Consider the following 25,488-nt stretch of genomic DNA (forward strand, 5'->3'; position numbering starts at 1 on the left):
CATGAAAATATAAACTTTAAAAAAAAAAGTGAGACTGGAGATGTGAATCATGAGGTGCAGGATGAATGAATTGCTGCTTGTTAAAGGACCAGTGAGAAAGATTTAGTGGCATCTAGCAAAACGTATTCATAGTGAGCTCATTATATCTAAATAGGGTATTCATTTGGTTGCAACCTCCCTCCTATATGCCACAACATTTTACACACTGTTGGATTTCTCTCTATATTAAGTTGTTTTGGATTGGGCTATTTAAAATTACTAAATAATTAATGCACAATGGGGTTGCAAGTTTTCCACGGCTCTGTTTCAGTTCAGGTTAAAAATTCATACCTAGCATACCTTGCAGTACACATTTGCATTACTGCCCTATGCAGATGAAAGGAATTTTTATTTGTTGTACATCACGTGTCTGTGCACATGTGTTGGTCCGGGTGCACGAGATGAACATCAAAACATGCTCCATAGCACCTCTAGTGGTCAAAAACTCCACAAGGTACTTTAAATTTTTGAAGGGTATAATCTTTATCTACTCTTGAAAAATCTGTCAGAAATCCAACTGAGTTTTGCTGTGTCAACAGTCTCCATGGGAAAGCGGGCCAGAGAGCCGTCGCTCCAGCTGGACCAGCATCAGCCGAGCGCCCAGCCTGCACAGGAAGAGCCAGTCAGGGGAAATGGAGTCCCTGCTGTCTGACACTCATACCAGCTCAAACCTCAGCAGCAGAGAGCAGTCTCTGGACCAGGCTGACTACCTGCAGGTCCCCATGATGTACCCACCCGACTGCAACGGCACCACCTTTCATCTCCCCGAGCACTGCTTCGATGACGCTCCCCTGGCAACACATTACCACAGTGATCAAGAAGAGGAAGAGGCTGAGGAGGTTTTTATAGATTTATTTATCCACATTTTTCCCCAATGAAAAGGCGTTTTGATGGTGTTCTGCATGTATTATTTCAGTTAAAACAAGTTATTAAAAGTTCCCATTTTGATGTGGTGAAAAGTTCAAAATTGACTAATATTGCTAATTATCGTGACAAGACATACATTTAATTCTTAGTTACGTTACACATAAGGCCTTAGAATTTGAAACTTAATTAGCTTAATTTAAATAATGAGCCTGGGTAAATGATTATTGGGGACATTATTTGAATCATTATTTGGATCATTATTTGGATCTTATGCTGAGGTGACATTTTTATGTACACTTAGTGAGACAGAATAATAACAGCACCAAAATTCATCAAATAAAAGTTTTCCATCAAATAAAAGTAATGCAATTTATAATTAGATATTATTTTACATCCCTAACCATAAATAAAGCTTATTTGTGTCTTTACGCATGTGTAGTGTGCTAATATTGTCATGTGCAAATGTATGTGTGTGTGTGTATGTGTGTGTGTGTGTGTGTGTGTGTGTGCGTATGTGTGTGCACGTGTGTGCATGCGTTTGTGTGTGTGTTCCTTCCAGAGTTTATGTAAGAAGCTAAAGAAGTTGCTGCAGCCATATGAGCCTCGGTGGTGCCTGGAGCATGAAGGATGGTCGCTCTATCTGTTCGCTCCACAAAACCAGTAAATACACATAATACACACACACACACACACACACACACACACACAGTGTTCCCCTGATATTCCCCTGAGTGACATAGGTTGCTTAATCCAAAGCATGCGTGAAAATTCAGTTTCAGCGTGAAGGTTACAGTTGATCCTTTGTGTTTACAGTAATACAATTTTCACTTTTATCAATTATATTTTTCTCTAAGTGAAAACAGACACTTTGTGGAGAAATTGATGTGGGTGATGTGTGATAAATACACAAACACAGGAGTAGCTGATGAGGCCCGCTCTCTCCCCCTCTTTTTTCTTTCTTTCAGGTTCAGGCTTTGGTGTCAGAGGGTCATAGGGCACAAGATGTTTGATCACATCATCCTCCTCTTTATCTTTCTCAACTGTATCACCATTGCACTGGAGAGACCCAACATACAGCCCAACAGCATGGTAGCACACATACATGCAGACACACACACACACACACACACACACACACACACACACACACACACGTTTGTACTCTGCACTTGTGAGCATCATCATTTGCATAATCTACTATTTATCACTTAACTCAAACACCCAGGCTTAACCCTGAAACAGCCCTTTTAAGAAGTGATAATTGACCAAAATGTCCTCACTCTCATGGTGTAAAACTCAATACTGGTCCTCACAAGGATACAAAAAACCAAGATTCACACCCACCTACACAACACAAGCTGTTGAGTACAGTGGAGCTCATATGCTTGTATCTGATGTAAGAGCGGTTTGGGACTCGTAACAAGAACACGTACTGTTCCCAGTTTGTTTTTATGATGTTTTCTACTACAATGGTAATGGATGTTTTTTCAGCTCATTATGTAACACATTTCAGTTATTCCAGCCAGAATCAAAGCTAAAGCTACAGGGACATGAAACCCCTGAAATTGATGAATGTTTTTCCCCTCTGAGTGTCTGTGCTTGCTCTTACGTGTTTGTGTGTGTGTATGTGTGTGTGTGACAGGAGCGGGCGTTTCTCAGTGTGTCCAATTACATCTTCACTGTGATCTTCGTAGGTGAAATGATGATCAAGGTAACCAAAACACTCCAAAGTCATTTTCACATCTTACTTACTAAAGGACCATTTTCCTCCTTAGTGGAAAAATCAGAAATTGCTTTCAGACTCATTTTCTACCACATTTAGCTGAATTTGTGTTTGTGTCGGCATGTGTGTTAAGGTGGTAGCTATGGGCCTGTACTTTGGAGAGGGTGTGTATCTGAAGAGCAGTTGGAATGTCTTAGATGGACTGCTGGTGTTTGTGTCCCTGGTGGACATCCTGGTATCCATAGCGTCAGCAGGTGGTAATCGTATCTTAGGCATACTTCGTGTGCTTCGTCTGCTCCGCACACTGCGACCGCTCAGGTAAGAGCACATGAGACCTTCCCTTGTGAACACTTGATAAATGTTATCTGGTGTGTAACTGTAGTTGTGTGTGTGTGTTGCAGGGTGATAAGTCGTGCTCCAGGTCTGAAACTGGTTGTAGAGACTCTAATTACATCTCTCAGACCGATTGGGAATATCGTCCTCATCTGCTGTGCTTTTTTCATTGTGTTTGGAATTCTGGGAGTTCAGGTAAACACCGTATGTGCTCTGCTCATCCACTGCTGGCTGATTATAAGGCTAATTATTTTTAGTGCTTAACAATTTTCACTCAGAAATTTAATAAGGAGCAGATTAGTTCAAACATCCAAAGCTTGTTGTGTTTTCTGTCGAACTGATCACTGTGGTTTAAAATAAATGAGGCACAGCTCAGAAAATGCTTCAGGTAATAAAAAGTTCAGAGAAGAATTGGAAGAAAATGCAAATGAGTTGCTGATTATACACCATAGTCCCTGGAAGTTGTTTTAAAAAAACAGTTCAACCAGGGTGTATTTCTGCTGAAAATCCTTCTTTTTTAATCCATTCAATTTTCATTTAGATTTTTTGAGTTATGTTCTTTATGAATGCATGTATTTCATTATGTTTTTATTTTTTTCAATGTCATCCAGTTTTCTATGTTCAAACAAACACTTCTCTTTTTTAAATTAAACATACAACATGAAACTACTACAGACATACTTGAGGATATTAAATGTAGGATCAATAAAATGTTGTACAGTGGTTCTCGTCACAGGTTCCCAAAATAAATCTGAGATATCACAAATAAATAAAGGGATGAGAAAAAATCTTTAAAAAAGAATACAGGGCACTTTAATCTCTTCAGGTGTCTAAAGGTTTTTCAAGAGATACAATTTGAAATGGTAAAATAGATCCTTTTTTTATGTTATTTTCAATGTCATTTTTATACTAAAAGCCATTCAATGGCCTTCTCTAAGCTCTCCTCTAGTTTAAGTTTTTTCTAATATGTTTGCAATCATTCAGATCTGGTGCATTGACAGAAAATTATATTTAATGAATGCAGAGGGTAATATTAACACACCAACATATATTTCTCAGAAACACACTGCCACCGGATTATCTTCTAATGAGAACACTTCATGCTGGAATGTTTCTGTGTTTGTAATTAATTTAAGGCGGACTGGACCAGATGGTGTTTGGATATCTGAGCTGTAACAGGGCCTGTAGACCTGTAGGCTCTTGATGACAAATTTACTTTACTGTATTACCATATACATCAGTCTTATCTCCGCTCCATTGAGCTTTGTTTTCTCTGTCCTATGGTTACAGTACATTGCTCTCATATGTTGCATGCCTGTCTGTGTGCAGCTGTTTAAAGGGAAGTTCTTCTACTGTGATGTGTTCGATGTGAGTAACATCACTAATAAAACTCAGTGTCTGGAGGCAGGACACCGCTGGCTTAGACGGAAATACAACTTTGACAACCTGGGACAGGTTTGTAACACACTCACACAGATACACACACACATATCTTGAGCTGACACTTACCCTTACAAACTTATTGACAGCACAAAGCTCATCTCACTCTTCCAGGCGCTGATGTCACTGTTTGTGCTGTCATGTAAAGACGGCTGGGTCAGCATCATGTATGATGGGCTGGATGCTGCCGGGGTGGACCAGCAGGTGACAAGACACACACATACACACACATACACACACAGGACAAAAGAGTATGTGAAGTAAAAAATAAATATCAGGGTGACTTACTAAGTATTCTGGTGTACAATATATTGAATTTCACAGTGTTATGATTCTGTTTTGTGTCAATCTCAGGCACCATTTGATCTCGTTTGTTTCAAGAAGAGAGGGGAAATATTTCGGGATAGGAGGGAGTTGTAAGGAAAGGGAAAAGGCAGATGGGTAAATAGATGTGAGTTGACAGTGCTGGCAGTTTCACTGCTGACTCAGGACTTACATTGTCTTCTCGTTTATGCTCTCTGCTTTTTCTTCCTCTCCACCCCTCCTCACCATCTTTCGTCACTCTTTGGTCCCCCTCTTTTTCCTTTTTGTCGCCCTGCTACCTCCCCTCCTCCTCTTCCTCCATTTTCTCTCTCTCTACCTACAACTGCAGCCAATAAGAAACAACAATCCTTGGATGCTGCTGTTCTTCATCTCCTTCCTCCTCATCGTCAGCTTCTTTGTGCTCAACATGTTTGTGGGCGTGGTGGTGGAAAACTTTCACAAGTGTCGCCAGCAGCAGGAGGAGGAGGAGGCGCGACTGAGGGAGGAGAAACGACAAAAAAGATGGGAGAAGAGGAGGAGGAGTAAGAGGAGGGCAGGAGGGAGGGAGAGGGAGTATAAAACATACATGACCAAAAGTATCTGGCTGTTCAAATATTGGACCCAGTTGTGATTGTTGAACATTTTAACATTTCATTGGGCAACATGGATATGCTGCTATAACAGCCTCCACTCCTGTTGGAAGGATTTCCACAAACTGGCTGCAGGTATTTGCTCCCTTTCAGCCACAGGAGCATTAGTCTCAATGTCCATTATGTGCCAAACCACCTGACAGGTGGACAGAGGGTCTCGCCCACGGCTCATGTGTTGCTCTTTTCTCTATGTCACGATCTTTATTCACCAGGTCTATTTTTGTCGGAGCAGCTCACTTCTTTAATGTATAAAACTCACAATTGACAGTATTTTTGTATGTAATGATACCTTTATGACTTTATCTTAATGATCATTTAGCAAGACTAGTTACTTTTCATTCGATCTCTGTAAAGCAGGAGAGGGAATGCTGAGGTTTTTCTTTTGCTCATATACATTATTCAGGAAATTGACATAAGAAGTTAAGATCAGACAGCATTAACAAATGGCAGCCAAACAACTCCAAACAATATTTGAAATATAGCTGCTGAAGGTCAGACTGTGTGAAGCCTCTGAAGTGCTCTTGAGTGGAAATTTGAACATGATGGAGCTACACTGCAACATGAACATGATGCAACTTCATTCAGTGGACAGCCAATAGTGGTGAGGTCACTAATATCGGAAAGTAAGAACAGGCACGGTCGGCATTACACTTCATCCCATATAGATGTGGGGTTGAGGTCAGGACTTTCTTTATGGACCCTGATTTGTCAATAGTCATTTAAAAAAAAGACATGGCTCAAAATTGGAAGCAGATGATTGTTTAAAATATCTGTATGTTGAAGCATTAAGATTATTCTAAGCCTTATTATATAAGTGCACATGACATGGATGTCCACATACTTTTGGCTGTATAATATGGATGTAATATTTCCAAACACATATCATAAACCTCTTTTCTCTATATACATACTGTATGAATCCATGCATGATTTCTGTTAATGTTACGCTCAAATACACACTTACGGCTGCTGCACACACACAGGTTTTTTTTCTCTCTCTCTGTTCTACCTAAATTCTGTCTCACTCTGTCCTTTTCACTCTGCAGTGTAATCTCTAGTAGTGCTTTCCTCTCAGTCAGTTAACTGTCTGGCAGCAGACAGCGAGGATTTCTGCCCAAAGACACCTTGAGGTGCCATGTAGAGTGTGCGTGTGCATGATGAATTCCTGAGGTGGCACTTTTATTCTGTACACACACATATGCACACACACAGCAGTGCGCCACTTGGCACCTATTTCATCAGTGACTTCATAGCCCATATCATATTTTTCTTTCAGAGGCAATTTAATGACCATGTGTGCACGTGTTTGTGTGTGCTTGTGTGTGTGTGTGTGTTTGTGTGTGTCTGTTTGCGACGCAGGGGCCCAGGAGAAACCGTATTACGCTGACTACTCCCCGTTGCGTCGATCCATCCACACCGTGTGCACAAGCCACTACCTGGATCTCTTCATCACCATCATCATCTTCACAAACCTCCTCACCATGAGCATGGAGCACTACAACCAGCCTCAGGTAACCATGGCAACACCTTATTCCACCTGTCCTAGAACCATAGTAATGAACCAAGAAATGCAGTGGTACTTGCAGTGTTTTTTTTTTGTACTGGATTTTGAAGTGTGTGTGTGTGTGTGTGTGTGTGTGTGTGTGTGTGTGTGTGTGTGTGTGTGTGTGTCTGTGTGTGCCCTACAGTACCTGGTGGAGATACTCAAGTACTGCAATTACATCTTCACGGTGGTTTTTGTCATCGAAGCCATTCTTAAACTCATCGCTTTTGGCTTGCGCCGCTTTTTCAAAGAGAGGTATTCACACATCACATGATATTCACAGTGAAAAAAATATACCATATACCTGCTCTTAAAGCGTGTGTGTGTGTATGTATGTGTATGTGTATGTTTGTGTGTGTGCTGGTGTGTCAAGATGGAACCAGCTGGACCTCGCCATTGTGCTGTTGTCCATTATGGGAATCACACTGGAGGAAATAGACCTGAATGCTTCCCTCCCCATCAACCCTACCATCATACGCATCATGAGAGTCCTGAGGATAACACGAGGTACATGCACGGGTGACACAAACATGCGCAAACACATCACAAACACCATTATATACGTTAACTGTTAAGAGCTCACTCACTATAATGTTTCAGTGTTGAAGCTGTTGAAGATGGCAACAGGAATGAGAGCTCTACTGGACACTGTGATGCAAGCTCTGCCTCAGGTATGAAGCAGCACTTATGCAGTAAAATAAAATATGTGTTTTTAAAGCGATAGCCTGGTTTTCAGATCTGATGAATTGCAGATCGCTTGTTTAATTTAGTAATGTATGAGGCCTGGTGCTGCCCGTCTCCCACATGACTTACTTATATCTCTGATTCCTCCAACTGACAGACTGACTATGTTAAACCAAATCACCACCAAATGAGCATGAAGATACTCACGTTTAACTATAGGCTCATTTCTTTTCCTTACATTTATCAGTGAGGCCAATAAATCACCAGTTAAATTATAACTTAATGGCACATAACTTCACAGCTGCTTTGGTGCAATTGTTACCGCTACTGAATAGCTGTGAGGAGATAAAATATGAAGCAAAAAGTCCAGTCTGAAAGCTTATCATACACAAAGAGACCGCACAGCAATTTATCCTCCTTTGAGACAGGATTGTGTAACTCTGTCAAGTTATCATGGCTGCAGTTATTTTTCTCCTCTGTTGCGATGCTTGCGAGGTGAACAATAAAATATGCATCCTTCTACAAAGAAAGGTATTGGGCCGGGTGTCTGATTGGCCAGTGTTGTGCATTTGTGGATGACATTCCTTTGTGTTCCAGCAAAACAAGGTGAACCAGGTCTTTTTTTTTTTGACAGTGAAGTAGGGAATGGGGAATACTTCTTCAGGAAGGATCTACTGCAGCTCCGGGGCTCAGCAGACCCTCAGGGGACCCGCTGAAAGATGAGAGAGAAAGTGGGGGGGGGGGGGGGGGGGGACAAACAGGTATGCAGGGCAAACAGGCATTTACAGAGGTTTAACAGGAAGAGGAGGATGTTGCCTTGCTCCTGAGTTTTAGCTAAATCTCCATTTATCTTTGTGATGACTTCCACGATTTCCTCCCAAACTGGAAATTCTAAAATCGTGGCAGTTTGGGGTTCACATTGTCCCAACTAGATCCCATCTCCAGCTACGCAGATGCCCACCAGCCAGGAGGGAGAACATGAGCTCTCATTGGCTTTCCACCCATAAAAAAAGGCCAATTGTTTGTTTTTTCCTTGCACGTCATGAGTAGGCTTGTAGATCATCTGATCAGGCATCCCCATGGGCGTGTTTGTGATTCATGAGGACTGGATCCAGGCTATGAAAGCAGAGTAAATCTGTAATGTGTCAACTCCAGGTATCATGATGCTTTCTAGAAGTTGTATCATCAATGCAGTAAAGCTCTGTCTATGCCCTCTTTCTATCTGTTTGCATGTTCGCGTCACACACTCTCTCTCCTTCTCTCTCTCTCTTTCTTTTGATGTTTATTGTACATGTCTTTTTTTCTGTGTATCATACACTGTATATATCTGTGTGTGTGCGTGTAATGTGTCCGTCTAGGTGGGGAATCTGGGTCTGCTCTTCATGTTGCTGTTCTTCATCTATGCAGCTCTGGGAGTTGAGCTCTTTGGAAAACTGGGTTAGTGTGTGTGTGCGTGTACGTGCATGCTTGTGCGTGTGTGAGTGTGTGTATGTGTGTGTGTGCATGCATTAAAATAGATGTGTGGATGTGAGTATGTGTGTGTGTGTGTGCCTCAGCTGACAGTGGTGAGATATCCGTGGATTACGTAACATGCATAAATTTTGTTGTGTTACATACATTAATTATGTCAATTTGGAATTGGAGCTCTAATCAGTGCTCTAATCTACACACAATTCTCTTTTCTTCTTTCCAATCCCCCTCGCCTTCCTCCCTCTCTCACACTTTCTGCCTCTAATACTCTTTTTCATCCTCTCTCCAGAGTGTTCGGACGAGAACCCATGTGAGGGTCTTAGTCGCCACGCTACCTTCGACAACTTTGGCATGGCTTTCCTCACACTCTTCAGGGTGTCTACTGGGGACAACTGGAATGGGATTATGAAGGTTATTTCTCTCCCTCTCTCCTCTACTCTCTGGGAGTTTTTTTTAAGAAGATGGATAGATGACAATGTCCGTGTTTTTTGTCTGAGCCACACTCGTATGCTCAGAGGATCGTTTATGAGACAAGCGTTGCATTAAGCAGAGAGCAGATCACTGTTTTTTTGACAAAATAAGAGCTGGTGACAGTAGAGGGTTAGGATAAAGAATTATTCTTCAGTGACAGGCTCAAGGTCTTTTCACGCTCAGATCAACATCTCCCCCTGTTGGAGGAGAGATGAAGTACAAAATAGAGCATTCATAGACCTGAATTTCACCTTAATCCTTTTATTTTTTAAACCTCTTTTTCTTCACTGCTTTATAAAATTTTCCTCCCCTCTTACCCTCATCATCCAGGACACGCTGCGTGAGTGTCGCCCACAGGATCGTCACTGTCTAAGCTACCTGCCCCTGATCTCGCCAGTTTACTTTGTCACCTTTGTCCTGACGGCTCAGTTTGTACTTGTCAACGTGGTGGTGGCCGTTCTGATGAAGCACCTGGAGGAGAGCAATAAGGAGGCACAGCTGGAGGAAATGGAGGAGAGGAGGGAGAAGGAGGAAAGGAGGGAGATGGAGGAGAGGAGGGAGAGGGAGAAGGAGGAGGCCAACCAGCGCCTCAATGCAGCATCTGTGGGAGGAGACATAGAGCAAAACGTGGAGACACCTGCACAGGTATTGGCCAGATAGTGTGTGTATGTGTGTGTATTTCTAAATATGTGAGAGGGAAGGGATTTAAGGTGACAACAATGATGACAGCAGTGATGATCTCCTGTGGCAGGTGCAGTTTGAGGATGAGGAGTGTTCCCATGGCAACATGCTGAGCATTGGACGCATGCTGTCTCTCCCTAGCGACAGCTACGTTCAGCCTCTCAGATTTCCTCCTTATCCTCCCATTGGCCACGAGGCTTACTCCAGCTACAGCTACTCAGGTAATTGGGTTGTTTGGCCAATTAAATTAAAGAACAGTTTTTAATGTGCTATAACCGAACTGAATTGCTATTATAGAGTATTGCTTCCATAAATAGAAGATGTGATGTGGAACGAAGAGGCGCTGCCATTATAAGTATTAAAGGAGGGGACAGTTTTTTATGTTAGTGAAGTGTAAGGCTCATATATTGCAACATTTCCTCTGATTGTAAGATGTTTGAGAGGATTAAGATGAAATGATTGTGATTAAGTGTTAATCTGTTAATTATATTGTTAAATTACCGAAGATTTCACCAAAGTTTTTTATTTAGCTAAAATGAACATCATAAATTGTAATAAGATGAAGTTTCTGGGATTTAACAGCATATGGATAACAGTTTGGTCTTTGCAACATGATTTTCTGCAGGCTCCATGTCATCGCTGGGCTCCAGCGGGGGCAGCTCAATGCTGCAAGTTCCAGGAGCTCTGCCCGTCATCAGCCACGCTTCACTGCAGTTTGGACGCAGCACAAGGCCGATGATCTGCCTCAGCACCTCTCAGAACACGGACAGACCCTCTTCACGCAGACTCAGTCCGGCTCACAGCATAGAGGGACACAGGTTTAGTCCAGCTCACAGAATAAACAGGCACAGACTTAACTCGGCTCATAGTATAGATGGATATAAATTCAGTCCAGCTCATCGAATTAACAGACACAGACTCAGCTCTGCTCACAGTATAGATGGATACAGGCTCAATCCAGACCACAGCACAGACAGACCTAAGCTGATGTCAAGCCACAGTATAGACAGACATCCTTCTCTCAGGCTGAGTCCCACACAGAGACGGCCCTCTCACTGGCTCAGTCCGGAAGACAGTTCAGACAGAAACAAGCTGAGCCCCTCCTATGTTCCAGAAAGTTCATTCCTGAAGAGACCGGCATCCCTTCGTGTCACGAGCAGACAGTTACGGAGACAGGTCTGTAATCATCTCCTCTTCTCCCCTCTCCTTCTCATGTATTTACAATTATTATTTACATTTTTTTAAGCATTTTAAAATGTTTAGTTTGACTATTTTCTGCTGTTCCAGGCTGCCATTGATTTCCATTCATCTCTGTTATGCACCAAAATGTAATTAGCAGTCTCTTGAAGCAGTCTCTTTGTTTTCAGAGTTCACTGTGAACAACAAAGTCTGCATTAATATTTGTCAAAGTTACATTTTCGTTGCGTGGTAATACAGTGCAGAGTTTTCAAGACAATCTACAGTTAAACCGCATTAATTACTTTCACATAAAACAATGCAGACTCAATATTGACTGTGGCACATTACACAACCTAAGCAAGTGTCAAGAGTCAGCTAATTGATTTTCAGACTTCTTGGAAATGCGCTGAAATTCAATATATGCCTCGAATGGCAGAAGAAATACATCCAAAAATTCAAAACACAACAGCAGAGTTTGCAGAATCGGTGGAGGTGATGGAAAGAATATGTGATTTGTGATAAAAAAAATGACTGATGTGGTCCTTTAAGCCTTTAAGAGAGAAAGTCCTAATACAGTATGACTCTGCTGTAAGTGATGGGGGACAGAATCCACAGACCACAGGCAGAATCCCTTCTTTCTGATCTTTAGACAGCAAAAAACCTCCAAGCTACTCCCAAAGGACAAAAAGGTTACTCACCTGATTTCTCTAACTTCGACTGCTGAAGGCTCATATTAGCTTTAGATAAAGTTTGCAATATGTTTTTGGTCAGAATGAGGACCATGGATTTTCTTCATGACCAGTTTGGACAGGAAGAATCAGTACAGCGGAAAATAACTCTTTCGACGCAACGCAGTTTTTGAAACCCTTCAGAAACCACTATTCTGATATATATTGTACTGGATAATAAACTGAACCCCTTCTGCACAGGAAGTGAGGTTTTTTTATTTTCATCATGAACACAAATGTGGAAGAAAAAGGTTGTTCCCATTCTATTTGTGTTTTAAAAGAGTGTGATCTGCAGGCAGCACACACTAGTTTATTATTTAACGTCATCAAAATTGTAACAGAGTGTATCTGGAACTCTGTTCTTATTATGCCAAGTTATCACATTGTGTTAAAGCATAAAGCAGGTAATTTTCTATACTTTTCTTATCTATCTAATCTCATGTGCAGAGCCAAACCAACAATGAACTGATCCTACTTACTTAAGTATTGTGTGTGTATCTAAAGCCTGATATATAGTGTATTCTTTCACTGTGCCATAGACCTTCATTGTTGTCCAAAATCAATTAAGAACACATCAATGAACCACATTATTACACAAAACAGACCCAACTGTGAATGCCCAGGGGCGATGGTTCAGTTTATAGAGATTCACCAGGTTTTGTGCTACACATCACCACCTCTTGACTTTGTACTGAAGTTCTTTAAGAAATTAGCACAAAGTCAAAAGGTTGTTATATGTATTGTGATCTGTAAAGAAATCACTCTCCAGACACTGAAGACTGTTATTAGTCTCTTGAGGTTTTAAACAAACTTGATCATAATCTTTGTGGTGAAGGAATGTGTGACCCAGTGCAGCAGTGTCGCTCACTAACATGCTTTTTAAATAAATGTACTGAAGATTGTGTGTTTATATGTCTGTCTCTGTGTGTGTGTTCTCTGTGTGCAGGAGGCTGTGCGCTCCGACTCTCTGGATCAGAGCGGCTCAACTGATGATCTGGCAGAACCCCACCTCACTGTGCCCGTTGCCTCCTCCACGCCGCCACGACAGCGATCATCCAGCGTACACACACTGAAATATACACACCCCCAGAGGGTCATTTCATGCAGGAGCCACAGCCGGAGCCACAGTGAAACCACTGGCCAAGAACATGTACCTGAGCAGGCCATCTGTGGCTCGCAGCCAGAAACAGATGTCGAGAAGCGGCCTGTCAGCCCACAGAGTCTGACCAGTCTGAAGGTCCCGAGCAGTGAATCCACCTCATCAGCTCCGCTCTGTAGCTCCAGAGTGGCCGTCCCCGACCCCAGCCCCCAGTTGGACGACGCTGACGAGGAAGTCAGCCGTATTAACAGTTCTGTTCACACACACTCACACACACAACTTCCTGCAAGCTCCTCACATACAAGCAGACACCTTACCCCGAGCCCCGGGGAGCACAGGAGTCGCCTCAGCCAATCAGTATCCCCGGTTTCGGGCAGGAACAGGAAGGAGAGGCTGAGCCCGCCACCTGGGGAGGAGCCGGTTACCATGGCTACTCAGCTGATGGACAGCAGTGTTGAGCTGAGAAGACGGACTCTGTCATTCGATGCCACAACCCTCTCTCCCAATCAGCCAGAGGGGAGCTCAGTGGAAGACTAAACAGAGACGCTTGATTGGTTATTCCCTGAAGCGATGGAGAGCCTGATGTGCTGCTGAAGCACATGGGAGGGGCGGGGAACCGCAATCCTGTTTCCTATTTCCCGTTTCAGGCCCCGCCCCTCGCCTCGTCCCGTCCAATCACAAGATTTTCACAGGGTGTGTGTAGGACAAACTCTTTCAGACTGGGCGTGTATGCGTGTGTATGTGCTCAAAGACTTTGCCCTGTTTGTGCTATTTGCACATAAAATGCACACAAGAGGATGTTTCCTTTTCTTCTATCATAGTCCTAGCTTTAGTTCAGACATAGTAGTCATTCCCAGCTATATTTACTCAAACACTAGCCCTCCCTTTGCTTGCTGTCCTCCTTCTGCCCTCACTCATCCTTTTCCTTGCACTTCAAGCCTAGGTCAGAGTACGAGACAAAAAAACCTGAAAGGTGCAGTACAGATTAATCTGTTGATGTACACACACATGCAGACAAAGAGAGATCACAAAGCTAGGACTGAAAATAATGATTATTTCAATCAGTGATTAATTTAGAGCTGCAACCATTTGTTGATTGGTTGATCAATAGAAAATTAAATGGCAACTATTTGGATAAGTGTTTAAGACTGTTGAGTCATTTTTTAAGAAAAAACTGCAACGGTTCTTTGATTCAAGCTTCTCAATTGTTAATGTTTCTGGTCTCTTTTGTCTTCTATTAGAGTAAACTAAATAACTATACTATACTATACAATACTATACTATATTATACAATATTATACCATACTATACTATACCATACTATACTATACTATACTATACCATCTTTGGTTTGTGACTATAGAAGACATTTGAGGATGTCACATTTGCCTTTTGGAAAGAGAACTTTCACTTTCAATTTTCTGACATTTTAAAGAACAAACAACTAATCGAAAAGTAATGGTCATATTAACTGATTATGATTACGATAAATTGTAGCTCTAGATTAATTTGCTGGTCATTGTTTTTCAATTCATCTTTTTGTGTATAAAACACACTCAAAAAACAGAAAGAAATTCAAGGCACTGTAATGTACTGTACAAACAGGGAAAGCCACAATTTTCACATTTGCATTTTGCTTGAAAATATATTAACTAATTATGAAAACAGTTAAGACTAACTGATTCATTGTTTCAGCTCTTTACACACATCTCACTCTGTTTTATGATAAATTTCTGAGTGAAATTCTCAAATGTTTTGCTCTGTGGTGCAAATACTACAGTTTATGTTTACACAAGAAACAGAAATTTAAACGATAATGTACAAAAGTTAAATCTGTTGAAGACTTTTATATAGAAATGCTTCATTTGTAATTGCACACTTGTATGTATCGGTACAGGCACATTGCTATTTTATAAGAGAGTTATTGCAAAATCAAACATCGACATCCAGTTGATGTTCCCTACTCTGAATCCACCCGACCCTGACAAGAATCAATTCTCACTTAGAGCCTCTAAGTTAAAACCATGTAGTGTGACCTGGGCTTTAGTAGTCTCTACCTCGCTTTTTCCTGATCCCAACCATTTGAATGTTCAGTCAGCTTAGGTCTCTCACCCTCTCCACTTTCCTTTTCTCTCTGTCTTTTAGTATTCTCAGGGTAGAGGTAGTTCAGACGCAGGTGAGAGAGAGCATGTGATCAGAGGTCTGCAGAGTCAGAGTGCCCCCTGCTGTCTGAAGCCCGAGCTGGCCTCGTCTCTCCTGACGTTTAAAGAGAAGAGATTACAGTCCTATGTAGAGAAGACGCAGATATACAGAAGGGCTTATTCAGGTGATATAACGGCTTGTAAAACTTTGTAGAAAATGGCTCAGATTATATTTTATTAACACAGCAGCAAAGATATGAGAACTACAAAGGTGAATTTCTACATTTTTGAATGTCAATTTATCTGCCAGTGATAATGATGATGGATGATGATGATGATGATGATGATGAAGATGATGTCAGTGCCGGATGTTGATTATAATGATGATGATGGTGATGGTGATGATGATGACTCTGGATGATGCAAAAGTTCATAATATTATATAATGTTCCTGCAGAATGAAAGCAGGGTATGATATAAAGCTCACCTGCAGTTACATGATTGGACAGTGTTGGAATAAAACCACTTCCTGTCTGACTTTCATTTGACTCTGTAACCTTGCCTGTGCCCTTCACCTATATATAGAGATTAAAAGGACCCAGCAGAGAGAGGGCTGCAGTACTTTTGACACAAGCCGTTTAATCTAAAAATAAAGTGAACATACAGCAGCTGCCTGCTACTGTTAATGAATTCTACAAAACTCGAGTACTCCATCTAATTATGGTTATCTTGCAGATGTTGATTAATATGCCCAGCACATTCTTGGATCTTGGTCTCAATACATAATTATAATAAAATAGAGTCTCTCAAAACTGCAAGTAGCAAAAGAGGAAAATTATTGGAAGATGTTGTGAACAAAGGCAGACTCGCAGCTCTGATCGTGGTGGTGGATAGATTTTATTTTTCATTTTACCACTTCAGCATATCACAATAAAATATTTAATCACATGAATATTTCACACTGAAACACTATAGCATTCAGAATGCATTAAGCTGTCCTGCCTTTATTTCCCTGCCAAGAAAATGTACCAATTTCTGCAAAAAAATCCTGCCCCCTTCTTCACTCTTCTCCTCACAATCTATTGGTCAAGCTGCCTGTCTGTCTCATTTTTTAGCCAATGGTGAGCCACAGAGTTTAGCAGGGCAGCTTGTGATTGGTCAGCCTAACTGAGGGTAAACAGAAGCAGAAAAACAGCTACACGGCATCACTGTCCTTCATATTTCCTTCACTAAAGACCTTGTATCCCTTTATAAGGCAGATGAAGCATCATCACTGATCTACATCTATGTTAATCTGCACCATATGAACATGCAGTCAAGGTGTTGGTGTGTGTGTGTGTCTGTGTGTGTGAATACTTCCAGGTGTATATACATGTGTTTCCAGGTGTGTATCTGTTTCCAGGTGTGAGGTGTGAGTAGTACAGCTGTGTGTGCGTGCTGTGTGTGTATGTGTGTGTGTGTGTGTGTGTGCATGAACAGAAGACGGTATTCTTCACACAGAGGAGTACAACTAACTAAGCTGAGCCAGCAGTTGCCATGGTGATAACAGATGATACATCACATGACCCAAAACCCTGCCAATCCCACAAGAGGATGGAAAGCCACCTAAAACAGCAAGGCAGGAAGTTGTCCGTGCCCGTGTTGTACGCAGTGTCGTTCAAAAAACTCGCTGCTTCTCAGCTCCTCCCTTTTTTCTGTCTGTCTCTAGAAGGCTGGAGCCATGGGTCTCTGCTGTGTGAGTTTTTGGGGGTCCAGGGTTTCAGTGAAGGGCGGGGCTTGATAGGGGTTGGTGGTTACTATGGTGGCGCCATTAGCAATGGGGTACGGTGTAGCTCGAGCATTGCTGGGGATGGGGTCCAGGTGTTGCCATGTGAACAAGTTCGTGTTGGAGCCGGACAAGAAGCGCCGCAGTGCACTCAGCGTCAGGACAGCCTGTTAGTAACACACACACACACACACACACACACATTAGCAGAGGCTGTTAGTAACACTAATTTGTACTAGAAACACATTAGTATGTCACATGACGTGTTCATGTCATATGGGATGGATGGCAAACAGAAAGATTCCCATGTTTACGACGTGTGAATGTTCAAAAGTGACTGAAGAGAGAGTTGGTTGAATGAGAGTTAGAAATACTGATTAAATTCATTCACTCCACATTAAGAAGCTCAAAGTCAGACATATCAGAGCTTTAAGAAAAGTCTGACTTTGCTGGTTATGATTACAATCTCATAATTTAAGCCCTTTTCCACGGCAAAAACTCTACAAACCCACTGCTTCCCATGACCAGAACTTATAACAACCATGTGAGGCTTTGGTGCTTTAAGTTCCTCCTTGTGTTTTCCCAGTATGCAGCATTTACTAACTGGGATGTCTCTGATTAATGACGAAGGCTGGAGCTGCCACAAACTGGTCGATGTAATTTACGTTTGTTCTGATATTTCATCTTTTATGCTTTTCACTTTCTAACTGTGTGCTGTATCCACATTCCTGCCTGATGCTGAGGAATCTGCTGGTACATAGTTTTGTTTCTATTGGACCTTATAGGTAGTGAGTGAACATGCACAATACCAGAGCACTGAAATTGGCTCACCTGCAGCCATCATTAACGTTATTTATTCCACCTGTGCTTCTTGTCAATTCAAAATATCTGCTATGAAAAGGGTCTATTGCTGACTACAACTCTCTCTGAATGGGTTTAAATAATACCGAGAGCCATAGACAACAAATATTCCCCGTTGTTTTTAAATTATTAATTGTCTTGGTTGATACAGGAACAAATTTGTCTAATCTCCTGAACAGTGGGAACATGTACGTCCCTAAAGCAGAAGGAAGAAAAGCAGAACTAATAACAATGGCTGCATGTTATTTTATGTTCATGCCGTGGGAAAAGGGCTATTACACAGTTAGAAATGTAGTTAACACACAATAAACAGAAAGAGGGTTAAAGAGACACGGACAGCAGAGTACCAAGGGTTCAGTGAACCCCTAAAAGTGAAGAAAGACAGATTAAAAGTGAATGGACAAATTGGATGCAGCAAAGGCATATCCTTTAATGCACTTTGACAGTTTTTCGTTGGACCCTCACTGAGTGGTAAATGCTCAAGGCTTTGTAACCCCACGCCCCTAATTTTGGAAATTCTGTTAAACATGTGTAGCATTCAAACCTAAGCTGCGACATCCAGGTGATGTCACTTTCTCATTTTTTTTCACCTTCTCATTTAGAAAACTCCTTTCACAGCAACTGGAGACATTCACTCACTTTTTTTGTGGCTCACTGGCACACACCGTATCCACGAGGTTAAATTATATAGTAAATTGGTAAAGAAGTTGCCAAGCTCTAAAGAAAACTTGAGGAAATCCTTCAAACATTCGATTTTATTCTCTTCCACATGCTATAAATCCTTCACCGAAGAAAATTGGAATAATTTAACACAAGACTACTTTTCTAAAGTGCTGTACATCCTTGACACAATTACAGCTTAACCTCTCCACATCCCCTGACAGGGAGATGAATGGCTGCTATGGTTTTGGTGGTAAGATGGCTGAGTTGAATTAACAATGGATAATAAATCAGTCGCTCTCTGTCTGAGTGGCAGTGTTTTCTGGTGCGATTCATTTCTAAAAAACTTGTATTTAACCGAGGAAGTTCTCTCGCTCTCTTTCTATGGAAACGTCCTGTTCACACTCACACAGTTAGATATTTTCACATCAAGGAACAGCCCAGTACAACCATGTTAGCTCTACTGGAAAAATGCAATAAATAATCTGGTAACAGCTTCTTAAATGTGTTATATACATACATATACACTCATATATTTCCAATATTGATGGACACTCAGTTCCCAGTATATAAAGTATAATATACATATATATATGGTTATATATATATATAGCTTTTGTTGAAAATGTTTTCTGAAGGTATCAATTCAACTAACCGTTAAGTTGAATTAAATGTTTAACATTATATATCTGAGGGCACATATATGTACAGTTTTAAGGTTTTTAGGTTTTTAGGCTTCAATTTGTTGAAGTGGTTTTAGAGAGGTGATTCAACTTAATGGGTAGTATAATCGACCTTCAGAGAACATTTTCAGCAAAAGATGAATCTTACATTATCATACTTTATAAACTGGGAGATGAGTATCTATCAGTGTTGGAAATATGTAGTCTTTGATAATCAGATATCAACTTCAACCATATCATGCAGCCTTTCTCTGAATCTGCTTGTTTCACGACCGAACTGACTGTAAAACTGAACCAAACCTGACACTATAACAAGATTTTAAATATACCCTAAATCAACAAGTAACACCAGGACAAACTCAGTGTGTGTGTGTGTGTGTGTGTGTTAAACTAAAGCGAGGGTGGGAGGGGTCCTCGGCAGGAGTCTCTGCATGTCCTCCACAAAGGAAATGCTCTTAAATCGGTTAAATTCCAGCAGACACTGATAACCCTGAAAACATACACACAGACTACTGGTCAGACACACGATGACGATGATGATGATGATGATGATGATGATGATGATGATGATGACCACCACAAACACACACTCACAGATGACAGGAAAATACAAACCCAGGTGAGGATGGAGAAGAAGCAGAAAGCGATGGTGGCTCTGGCAGCGTCAGAGCCCTGGGCCAATGGCAGCTCTTCTGGAGAGGTAGCCTGCCACTGATTGGCCAGAAAACAGAAGCCAACAAACCACAGGAAGCTGGCGAATCCTGGGGGAAAATATAAATACTATATTATACATACTGTACATATGTTAATGGTGACAGTAGGTTCATCATATACGAGTATTAAAATCACATTTAATCATTCTTCGTTACAGTCAAATATAATGTCAACCTTTTAAAAAATATATTCTTTATAGTTTTGCATTTTTAAAATCAAGAAAAAAAGTCTATGGAAAAATATCAGAAATGATCGTTTTTGTCTCAGCTGAAGTACCCGAGGGTTGTTTGATTGACATTAGCTGGCAGGCTGACGGTGTTACAAAGTACAGAACAGAGACAAAATAAACAAACTGCTGTAGTCATACACAGACAGTGTGTTGCTAACAACCTTCAAAATCCCTGTTTTGACTGAACAGGGAACCAGACTGAAGCAACATGTTCAGGTATGTTTACACGCTGTTTACTGTGCTGCAGATGAAAAGCTAATTACCCGTCTAACCTGCTACCAGATGTTAGCGGTGCACTTTCCCCCAGTGAATGTTTGTTTTGGTGGCTTATTCAATAAGCTGAGGTGCAGGACAAGCTGTGTATTGATGTTTGTGAGTTACCTTTCCTGCTAAAGTCTCCTTTTTTTCTTAGTGTGTGGCTCTTATGTTTTGTAGCAGGATGCTGTCAGGCTCAGTGTGACCATCTGCTCTGCCTATGATTGAACGCCATGTGATTGATTTATTCAAGGTTGGATTTTCTGTATTGCAATAAGGACTCCACCTACATAAATGGATGATGGAATGGTATTTAACCAAAATAGTGTAAAACTAAGACACAGCATCATGATAAAATGTTACAAATAACTTTAATTAACTGAAAACTGTGAAATAGCAGCAGCTACAGCTATACTCTGTGAATTGTTACGCCATGGTTACGTTACTTAACCAACATCTCTGCTGTAGTATTGTCATTTACTCACAGGTCTCAATATAATCAGACTTCTTTTTGGTCGCCCCCTGCTGACCATTAGAGAAAATGCAGGTTTAAGGCACCCTCAAAGTTTTATATTACTATTATATTGTTATGATTTATACCAGAGAAAATGAGGTCCAGCATGACGGCGCGTCTTCTGTCCTTGACATTGCTGATGGAGGGAAAGTAAATGTCCAGGATCAAGAAAAAGATGCTGCCAAGAAAACAGATCACGCCCACAGTGACGCCATAGTTACAGGCATCAGCGTTATTGTTGAAGACGCAGAGCAGACGCTCGCTCCCGATGTTGATGTAGCCCTCGTTCACGATGCAGCTGAACACCACCATGGAAAAAACCTGTAGTGGGAATGCGTGAGGAGACAAAGACACAAGGTCTGCTGGTTTATTATCTAACAGGTAGAAGAGAATTAACTCACACTTCAGTATGAATGCTTTTCATTCCACATGAATGCCACACAGAGACACACCAGTACAAACAAATGCTGCTTCTGTGTGTGTCTTTGTGTGTGTGTGTGTGTGTGTGTGTGTGTGTGTGTGTGTGTGTGTGTGTTTGAAGATAAAGGTGTACGGTCTACTTAAACATGAGTAATTATGAAATAGTTTTAAAGGATAAGTTCACGAAAAAAGGGAGATATTATGTATATTTACCTACATATATCTTTAATTTGGGACTCGAGTGGAATATCTTTGCATGATTTAAAGTTTAAAAAACTATTTATCTTAAAGTGGCTCCTTATGCAGACCCTTAGTTTAGCCTCTGTCTGAAACGGGCCGCTTAAGCTCCTGCAGCAGGTTAATTCCCTTTAAAGGTAAAAGCTTTTGACTTTCAGGGAGCATTTCAACAAATGTTTTGGAACTCTGAGCATGTTCAACATAGATATCTAACATCATAACAGCATAAAAATAACAGAATATCACAAAAAGCATAATATGATTCCTTTAGAAATAAAGCAAAGTCGAAAGTAATTGTATAAAGGTGGGACATTAGCTGGGATTTGAAAGTGGTGATAGATGGGGAAGATCTGACTGATTGGCGAACAGAAGAGAAGTATAAAAACAAAAAGATCTAGAAAGTCTATTCAGTACATATTTCACTGAAGAATACTACAGGTGAGACTCCCATATAAAGCATGTTGCAGTAGTCGAGAGACATGAGGTAATTAAAGCATGTAAAATGGTCTCCAGATCCCCAAAAAGGAAGAAATAGTTTAATTTGTGGTGCTGATCTCAAAGCAGTGACAGGCCTGACTATGTTGATGACCTAGGTAAAAAAATTTTGAATGGCACAAAGAAGGGTCAAAATGCCATTAAATGAGTGTTTGGTTGCTGTGAAAACTGACTGACAGATGAGTAAGGCTTTGAAAAACAAACCAGATGAAAACTAATGCAAATGAACAGGTAAAAACAAAAGTAAATGTCTTCCAACCAGTATTTGGTTTGCATATCACAAATAAAGAAAATGGAGCTCTGAGTCAGTGTATAGATACTTCCTGTGTCTAGTTTGTGTCCTCTCCTTTATTTGGCAGCCTATAGCACAGGCCACCCCTGTCTCAAAGAATAGAAAAGTTATGTTTGAAAAACTCGACAGCAATTTGCTCTGGTTTGTCGTGGAAATCAATAAACCTCGTGAAAAGATTTTTTTTAAAGTAATGTAACTAAATGATGATAATAATAATAATAACAAAAGCCTTGTGCCTTAACATCGACCAGTTGTTCCTCGTTATCGTAAAGAAAAAAAGTTCTTAAAAATGAATCAAAACTGTTCTTTGTTGTCGAGTTCCCAAATGTACAATAGCTTAAAAGAAAAAACTATTAGCTCTGACCTCAACTTAATTTAGTCATAATTAAATTAGATGCAAATGTATTTATGAACATCTGAAACTTTAAAGGTTGTAACTAGACTTTTCTACATGACCCCTCTACAGGACAGAGTCTTCAAGCAAGCTGACATAAAAACGCAGGAGAGGTCATTTCATTTTATATCGTGGTTCAGTCGAGCATTTAACTAAACAAATTTGCAATCAGTCAAATTAAACAGTTTTCCTGATCGCAGCGTCAGATATCCCATAATCTCAACAAATAAAACAAATAAAAGCATCTTAATAGTGTCTCTTGAGTGGAGCAATTAGGATCTTTGTAGAAAGGTTGTTAATTAATTCCCTGCCAAATGAGATGTAAATATGAGACACTTACCTAGAAATAGACATGTGGCACTTACTGTAATATGACAGCAATGCTCACGATCAATGTCAGAGCATATTATTTTTATTTACCTATGATTGGATGTTTAGCACAATTTATTGTCATGATCAGTGAGAGTACTACTGAAGGCCTACATTATTTATATTATAGTAGGGGAGAACAGGGTTGGTATTCACACATTTTACTGTATCCTTTATTGTCTTTCAATGTGTAATAGAAACCTAATGTGTCAGGTAGGAATGAAGTGACTTTACTCCCAGCAAGCTTATCCTGTTCAAAGCATGTGGACGGTCACCATGGTGGGGCTGGTAGTCACATACTATGGTTATCCCCATGTTATTGTAATGGGGGGAAAATAAGAACCTTAAAAATGAATTTAAAAAGTTTAATTTCATGTTAAATGTTCATGAATGTGACAACCAACTCCAAAGAGAAAGTGACAAGCATTGCCAACTGGGAGCGTTTTGCTACCAGTAAAGCTAACGGCCACATGTTGTAGTTTAGATAACATTGTACGCTAACAGCAAGTAAGCGTCCAACTATCACGTTACATCAAATATCCACTTCTACGTCATGGAGACAAACTGCGTACCTATCAGCTGTGCACTCACAATCAGACTGAAGACATAACCACTCAAGTAAAAGGTGGGTGAGTACTTGCTATCCTGTTTTTGTACTTTTTAAACAGCAACACATTTTATATTGTGACATTTAGATGTTTCTTTACTGGAAATGACAAACATTACAGCAAACAGCAACTAAACCAGAAACTTCTGTGGTTTTGTCGTGAAATGAGGACATGTCAAAGTCGTAGAGATAACACCTCATTTTAGCTAAGTGAATTAGCTGTTCCTATTCCATGACGCACTTTCACGCAACAGGAAGTAAATAGAAACACAAAAGTTCAGCTCAGAAATGTACACCACATCACGCTAAATCACTTGTAGCCAGACAGAGAAAACAAACTGATTTTGTCGCTTATGCTCTCTCGTGTTGCATTCAGTTAGGATGCAGCGTAAGACGAAAATGATCTAAACTATAGCTTTGTTTTTTAATGCTAATAATTGTCTAATTATAAACCCATTGTGTAAAAGACAAGAAACAGAAGCGCTGGATATTTACACTTTGAGATGAAAAACACCAATCATCCTCTCACTTCAATGTCAGGATGTCTTACTCCTGAAATGTAAGTGGCCTCTGACCCCGAATTCTGCAAATTTCAACATTCTTTAACAGCGCCCTCTAGAAAGCAACATCTTATGAATGTGACAACCAACCCTGTTCTCCCCTACTGACAGTTTTTCTAATTTGTAATATGCTTCTCTTTGACTGGATTCTGTTTTTCCACTGAATGCTGAATTGACTCATGAGAGACCCAAAGATACAGAGAGAGGGGTTGCTGTGCCTCTACTGTGCTAACTTGTTATGCTTCCATAAAATCCAATTTGCTCCTTGTTCCTCCAGTGCACAATACATGACTCACGGGCTGCACAGCAAAGAGGTGTTACATGCCGGCTGGGGTGCACACATTAGCTCAGTGTACAAACAAAGAGGCTCCAGATAAACATATGGTAATCAGACGCTGCTGGTCCTGAAGCTTCAGCCAGAAGCTGCATCACTGACATGATTTCTGTTATTAGACAGAGCTGCCAACACAGTCCTGAAATGAACAACACAGCAGAGCTTTCTATTAAAGATATCCAACCTTATACGAAAATACTGATTTAAATGAATGCTGGATAAAAAGCAGAGAGCGTTCAACAGAGACAAAGCCTGTGAATGGAGACAGACAGGGAGGGAGGGAGGGAAGGGGGTGCAGGTAGGCCTGTTCATTGATGGTAACCCACACGTTGCAGCCTTTAAAAGCAGCTTACCCACGACAGCAGCCTGAGGAGGGTGCGGGGATACGTGAAGAAGGCGACCGGATCGAAGGTGAAGCTCCCGGCCTTAGCGGCGCCGTACGCACCCGCTGGCTCCATCCCTCCGGCGTTTCTGCTGCCTGGCGCCCGCTGAGAGGACGAGTCTAGTCGGTCAGAGAGCTGCGCGCAGCGGCGGCGTCCTCCTCCAGCCTGGGTGTGAAGTCACAACGCGTCACTGACAGCTGCTCACAGGCTGCAGCCTCATAATAGGTTAAATATTACACTCTTAATTCAGCCTGTTGTCAGTGAAACGGTGTTTTATGGCATTTTTGGCTATAATACCCCCTCCCTCCTCTTAAATTTAGCCTCAAAGGACACGTGGTTTTTATTGACCTATTAATTTCTATAAT

At 41.0% G+C, this 25,488-nt stretch overlaps 2 protein-coding genes across 2 annotated transcripts in view; one reads left to right on the forward strand and one right to left on the reverse strand.

Annotated features, from left to right (window-relative positions):
• cacna1hb (calcium channel, voltage-dependent, T type, alpha 1H subunit b) overlaps window positions 1-13,747 on the forward strand; it is a 38,501-nt gene extending 24,754 nt beyond the window's left edge. Inside the window, exons 16-34 of the mRNA XM_053339510.1 lie at window positions 579-878; window positions 1,466-1,566; window positions 1,872-1,995; window positions 2,549-2,617; window positions 2,763-2,947; window positions 3,031-3,157; window positions 4,292-4,417; window positions 4,517-4,606; window positions 5,055-5,247; window positions 6,715-6,866; window positions 7,044-7,153; window positions 7,272-7,405; window positions 7,499-7,569; window positions 8,941-9,019; window positions 9,342-9,463; window positions 9,854-10,168; window positions 10,275-10,425; window positions 10,830-11,380; window positions 13,058-13,747. Of these exons, the coding sequence (XP_053195485.1) occupies window positions 579-878; window positions 1,466-1,566; window positions 1,872-1,995; window positions 2,549-2,617; window positions 2,763-2,947; window positions 3,031-3,157; window positions 4,292-4,417; window positions 4,517-4,606; window positions 5,055-5,247; window positions 6,715-6,866; window positions 7,044-7,153; window positions 7,272-7,405; window positions 7,499-7,569; window positions 8,941-9,019; window positions 9,342-9,463; window positions 9,854-10,168; window positions 10,275-10,425; window positions 10,830-11,380; window positions 13,058-13,747 (3,690 nt within the window). The remainder of the gene's footprint in view (window positions 1-578; window positions 879-1,465; window positions 1,567-1,871; window positions 1,996-2,548; window positions 2,618-2,762; window positions 2,948-3,030; window positions 3,158-4,291; window positions 4,418-4,516; window positions 4,607-5,054; window positions 5,248-6,714; window positions 6,867-7,043; window positions 7,154-7,271; window positions 7,406-7,498; window positions 7,570-8,940; window positions 9,020-9,341; window positions 9,464-9,853; window positions 10,169-10,274; window positions 10,426-10,829; window positions 11,381-13,057) is intronic.
• Window positions 13,748-17,055: 3,308 nt separating this feature from the next.
• On the reverse strand, window positions 17,056-25,414 carry LOC128380109 (synaptogyrin-3-like). The gene is made up of 4 exons (XM_053339810.1): window positions 25,094-25,414; window positions 21,119-21,353; window positions 19,936-20,081; window positions 17,056-17,283 (listed from the first exon to the last, which is right to left on the reverse strand). The coding sequence occupies exons 1-4, from the start codon at window positions 25,196-25,198 to the stop codon at window positions 17,056-17,058; spliced, it is 714 nt and encodes a 237-aa protein (XP_053195785.1). The 5' UTR covers window positions 25,199-25,414.
• Window positions 25,415-25,488: the final 74 nt, after the last annotated feature.

This window comes from Scomber japonicus, chromosome 2 (assembly GCF_027409825.1).
Source record: "Scomber japonicus isolate fScoJap1 chromosome 2, fScoJap1.pri, whole genome shotgun sequence".
NCBI classification, from domain to species: domain Eukaryota; kingdom Metazoa; phylum Chordata; class Actinopteri; order Scombriformes; family Scombridae; genus Scomber; species Scomber japonicus.

Excerpts from the sequence above, each read along its gene's own strand:
- LOC128380109 (XM_053339810.1), bottom strand. The coding sequence starts at position 25,198 with ATGGAGCCAGCGGGTGCGTACGGCGCCGCTAAGGCCGGGAGCTTCACC. Across the intron at positions 20,082-21,118 it reads GCTGGACCTCATTTTCTCTG|GATTCGCCAGCTTCCTGTGG; the intron begins GTATAAATCATA and ends ATTTTCCCCCAG. Across the intron at positions 17,284-19,935 it reads TCTTCTCCATCCTCACCTGG|GCTGTCCTGACGCTGAGTGC; the intron begins GTTTGTATTTTC and ends TGTTACTAACAG.